The sequence below is a fragment of the Cyprinodon variegatus genome, unplaced genomic scaffold, assembly GCF_000732505.1.
Source record: "Cyprinodon variegatus isolate N-32 unplaced genomic scaffold, C_variegatus-1.0 Scaffold1383, whole genome shotgun sequence".
Lineage (NCBI taxonomy): Eukaryota > Metazoa > Chordata > Actinopteri > Cyprinodontiformes > Cyprinodontidae > Cyprinodon > Cyprinodon variegatus.
This window is the reverse complement of record NW_015151836.1, coordinates 62,756-67,476: the sequence shown is the minus strand read 5'-3', so window position 1 is coordinate 67,476 and position 4,721 is coordinate 62,756. Positions and strand designations below refer to the sequence as shown.

Sequence of the window (4,721 nt, the reverse complement as noted above, 5' to 3'; positions counted from 1 at the left end):
GGGTCAGAACCTCAGCCTGGACCTCAGATTCAGGTCAGAACCTCAGCCTGGGGTCAGAACCTCAGCCTGGACCTCAGATTCAGGTCAGAACCTCAGCCTGGACCTCAGTCTTGGGTCAGAACCTCATCTTGGGGTCAGAACCTCAGCCTGGACCTCAGCCTGGGGTCAGAACCTCATCTTGGGGTCAGAACCTCAGCCTGGGGTCAGAACCTCAGCCTGGGGTCAGAACCTCAGCCTGGACCTCAGATTCAGGTCAGAACCTCAGCCTGGACCTCAGTCTGGGGTCAGAACCTCATCTTGGGGTCAGAACCTCAGCCTGGACCTCAGCCTGGGGTCAGAACCTCATCTTGGGGTCAGAACCTCATCTTGGGGTCAGAACCTCAGCCTGGGGTCAGAGCCTCATCCTGGGGTCAGAACCTCAGCCTGGGGTCAGAACCTCTGGTTTGCAGCAGAAACTTTTCAGTTTATTCAGTGGTGTGAAGCTCAGTGTCCCAGTCATCGCGTGGATCAGCTGACCCTGAGCTCAGACAGCCCTCCATGCTCTCTGGACCTTCCCAGAACCTCCTGTGAAGCAGTGATGGAGAGCAGGAACCAGAGCTGGGTTCTAATGAGGCGTGTTGGTGCTGTCCGTGTGAGGCAGAGGGCTGCTGTCTCTCAGCTGACTGATGGTCAGCTGAGCCCAGCCTCTCAGCAGGAACTGAACCGTGACAGTTCTCTATAAGCAATCAGAGCCAGTTCTGGAAAATCTTCATCTCTCTCCAAGGTCCTGAAAAAACCTCATCAGCCTTTATCACCCAGGAAGAGGAGAGCAGAGAGACCTGAAACCAGAAGAACTGTCGATCCAGACCGCTGCGACTCCTGGAAGAGCTGGATCAGCAAAACAATTTCCCAACAAAAGCACTGAGACCCCTCAGAAGGAGGGCAGGATCGTCCCAAAGTCTCTGCTGCGCTCATGTCTGATGTGCAAAGCTCACAGAAGCTGCTCTGTCTGAAGCCTTCAGCAACATTGGTCGCCATGACAACATGTCATTATAGTCTCCAGCATCTTCTCAGATAAACTGGTCCATCTCTAGTGAAGGTTTCACTGACCAGCTGAACCCACATCAACCAGTTAGTTCCAGTATGATCCTGTTGACCAGTAGCGGTGTGGATGTGGGTGGACCAGTGACTGCGTCAGATCCACTGACTAACAATAAGTAGGGATGCACGATATAATGGGCCCTCTATCGGTATCGGCCTTAAAACTGAATATCGGACATAATATTCAAAATAAATATAAAAACTACTTCTTCTTCTTCCTCAAAAACTTCTTTTTTACAGACTTAAAAACTTCTAAAGACGAGGGAAAAAATATTGATCCATTAAAATATCCCAATATCTTCCTATGCTGATATATTGCCATTTAAAAACACCATATCAATCTCTTTTACTAATGAAATATTGCTATATGTCATCGTTATGCTACGAAATCCCCCGAAAATTCACCAAATGTTGCCATATTTTTATATGTTGATATATTGACGCGGTATCGATCTATTTTACTAACAAAATCTCACAAGAATTTGCAAAATATCACGAGAGTTTGTAACAGAACGATGAAATTTCACCAGATTTTGAAAGTAAAATAGATCGATACCGCGTTTTTAAAAATCAATTTGATATCAGCATATGAAAATATATTTGAGTTTATTATTTTTCAAAGTGTCAGAAATGGATAACAAAACTGCTATTTTCAATGACTACTTATTTTTGTCCAGCTTTAACATCGGTATCGATATCGGTTATCGGCTACATGAGTTTTAAAGTATCGGCATATCGGATATCGGCCAAAATCCCAAAATCCTGCATCCCTAACAATAAGTGAAATTTATTAAATGGTTCCCCAGCCCAGAATGTTGGAGCTATTACAGGTCAGGAAGGTCGGTCTGCTCCCAGTCTGGGACCATTTTGAAAAACAGGTCAGGAGAACTGTTCCCTAAAATTAAGGCGACTCGTTCCGGATCAAACCAGGATCAGTTCTAGTCTTTGGTTCAGAGAAGCTCTGAGACTAAAATGTTTTTGTTCCAGAAACTGTTTCTGATCACTGTGTGCGGGCCAGAGGGGCTGATGGGAAATGTAGTTTAACTGGGGCGTGTTTCTGTGTCTGCCAGGGTTCTGTCTGTGCGGTCGGACCCCCGGTTCCATCTACCATGAACCCTCTGAACCAAATGAAGAGCGGACTGGGCAGCAACCCCCACAGGTACAGCAGTCAGCTCCTACTTCCTGTTTGCTTTCTCAGAGTTCTGCTCAGGTCCGGTCCGGTCCCACCAGAAGACTCAGAACGGTTCTGGATCAGGTTCAGGTTTATTAAATTCCTGGGTTCGTGTAGAAAAATAACCCAGGAGCAGAGCGGCATGTGGTCCTGGTGTCTCTGACCTCCCACTCTGTCCACAGTGACGGCTCCTACCCGTACGACCCGTCCAGCTGGCAGCAGCCCACCAACCAGCCCACCAGCTCGCTGTCGGTGGTCACCACGGTGTGGGGCGTCACCAACCCCTCTGCCAGCCAGGTATGACATCATCCCCACTCTGAAACTCTTTTCCAGGGTGGGGGTCAGGTTTGGACGTGTCTCTGTCTCTTTCAGGGTCTGGGTGGAGGAGGGATGGGGCATGGGGCCAACCCCGGTGGGGGCCCCATGATGCAGGGCCATGGGGGCCCGGGCATGTCTGGAGGCCACGGCGGCTACATGGGGCAGCAAGGCTACGGAGAACCCGGAAAGGGCTACATGAACCAGGGGATGTACGGCCGGGCGAGCGGGAGCTACGCCGGGGGCCCCGGGGCCTACACAGGCAGGTGGGTCCCTGCTCCAGGTCAGAGGTCCACTCAGTCTGATGTTCTGCTCATTCCGTCCATCTGTTCTCAGTTACCCACAGAACCCGGCCGGGCCCAGGGGTTCCGCTGAGTTCACCCAGGCTGCAGCCGCCGCTGCTGTGGCTGCAGCCGCCGCCGCCACGGCAACCGCCACCGCCACGGCGACCGTAGCCGCCATCCAGGAGAAACAGAACCAGGAGATGAACTTTGGTCAGGTGAGCAGGCCTGGAGCGCCCTCTGCTGGCCTGATGACGGGACTTTCTGTGTTTTTTTTGGTTCCTGGAACCAAACGGGTTCCGATCCGTAAACGGACGCGGGTCGGTACCGTAATCAGTCTGATTTAGATTGCTGTGTTTCAGATGGGCGGCCAAGGCTACAACAACCAGTTCATGGGGCTCTCGGGGCCTCGTGGTCCTGGCATGGCCCCCGGAGGTATGGGTCAGGGCCCCGCCCCCACCAGAGGCCCTCCCCCCATGGGTTCTATGTACGGGCCTGGAGGGGTCCAGCAAAGAGTCCCTCAGCATCCAAGCTACGGCCCTGGGTCGCAGCAGGGACACATGAGGCCCCCACAGGGCCTCAAACGGCCCTATAACTCTGAGGTGAGATGAAAACCCGATGACTCGATGCCTCCATGTTTGTGGTTCTGTTGGGTCAACGGTCCGGTTCCTGCTCTTCTGTAGCAGGCGTTCTCAGGGATGCCCCAGCAGTACGGTGTTCCTGGTGGCAATGTGATGAGTGGTCCTGGGGGACCCGGGGGCCCCATGCCAGGCTCAGGTGGAGCCGGTCCCAATGGACCCGGTCCGTACTCTGGACCCAACATGCAGTACCACCCAGGTACCAATAGAGGTCAGAACCGTTCTCACTGATGGCAGAGGTTCACATCAGAACATGAAGCAAATCTTTCTCCTGCAGGTTCTGGTGGTCCAGGCCCCGCCCCCCAGTGCCCTGGCTCCTCCCCCTCCTATCAGAGCCATAAGATGCCCCTCCCACAGTACCCGCCATCAGGAGGTCCAAACTCCCAGTTCTACAAGGTGAGCGTAGCCACAGGTCCGGTTTAAGCATCAGACGGTTGGACCATCAGATCTCATGGTTCTTTGTTTTTGTGCAGCAGGACCAGTTCAACGGTCCGCCTGGAAACCTAAACGCTCTGCCAGCAGGGGGCGCTGGTGGAGTTTACGTCTCCTTCAACCAACAATCAGGGGTAAGAACCTCCGTATGTCAGAACAAATGGTCCACTATGAAGCTTTGGTCCGCCGGCAGAACCATCAGAACCTCTGAGGACGGTCTGCTGAAGGTCATCCAGACTGAGAGCGGACCGGGCTCAGAACCTCCTTCTGCTCTCGGTTTTTATGACATCAGATGGTTCTGATGTTGATAGAGGAGGTCCTACAATCATCAGCAGCAGATTTCCTTTTATTGAGATGGAAATATTGAGCTGGCTGGTTCCCAGTAACAGCTCCACTGCCCAGTAAAACCCTCCTGGAACCAGTTACTGCTTTAGTCCTAATCTGCTGATCAGAGAATCTGAGGCTGATTTTATTATTTGTCGGATCAGAAATGGTAACTGTTGCTCTACTGGTTCTACTGGTGAGGAGCTCTGCTGTGGCTCCCCTTTAAACTGGTTTCCATGTGGACCTGGTAACTGGAGCTTCTCTGGATTGAATCGGTTCAGCATTTGGAGGTGGAATCTCCTCTAAAAGCCTCTGGAATGAACAGGTTCTAAACCTGAGCAGCATCTGTTGGTAAAACGATGGAGCTGGGCAGGTCGCTAAAGTTAGATTTAATTAAAGGAAAACATGATTAGCCTTCATTTTCTACTCACCCCCATGCTGAACAACACTCTGGAGTACTTTTTTGATATCTCAAATGCA

The 4,721-nt window shown here is 51.8% G+C and overlaps 1 protein-coding gene across 6 annotated transcripts in view; it reads left to right on the top strand.

Moving 5' to 3' along the window:
- Positions 1–4,721, top strand: part of LOC107103151 (zinc finger MIZ domain-containing protein 2-like) — a 19,534-nt gene that overhangs the window by 4,012 nt on the left and 10,801 nt on the right. Inside the window, exons 2-9 of one of the 6 annotated variants that reach the window (XM_015402698.1) lie at positions 2,151–2,239; positions 2,434–2,548; positions 2,624–2,832; positions 2,903–3,065; positions 3,210–3,449; positions 3,534–3,684; positions 3,763–3,881; positions 3,959–4,051. In XM_015402698.1, the coding sequence (XP_015258184.1) occupies positions 2,190–2,239; positions 2,434–2,548; positions 2,624–2,832; positions 2,903–3,065; positions 3,210–3,449; positions 3,534–3,684; positions 3,763–3,881; positions 3,959–4,051 (1,140 nt within the window). In that variant the 5' untranslated portion in view covers positions 2,151–2,189. Of the gene's footprint in view, positions 1–2,150; positions 2,240–2,433; positions 2,549–2,623; positions 2,833–2,902; positions 3,066–3,209; positions 3,450–3,530; positions 3,697–3,762; positions 3,882–3,958; positions 4,052–4,721 lie in introns of all 6 variants that reach the window. The other 5 variants (XM_015402695.1, XM_015402694.1, XM_015402693.1 and 2 more) reach the window with 5 other exon arrangements.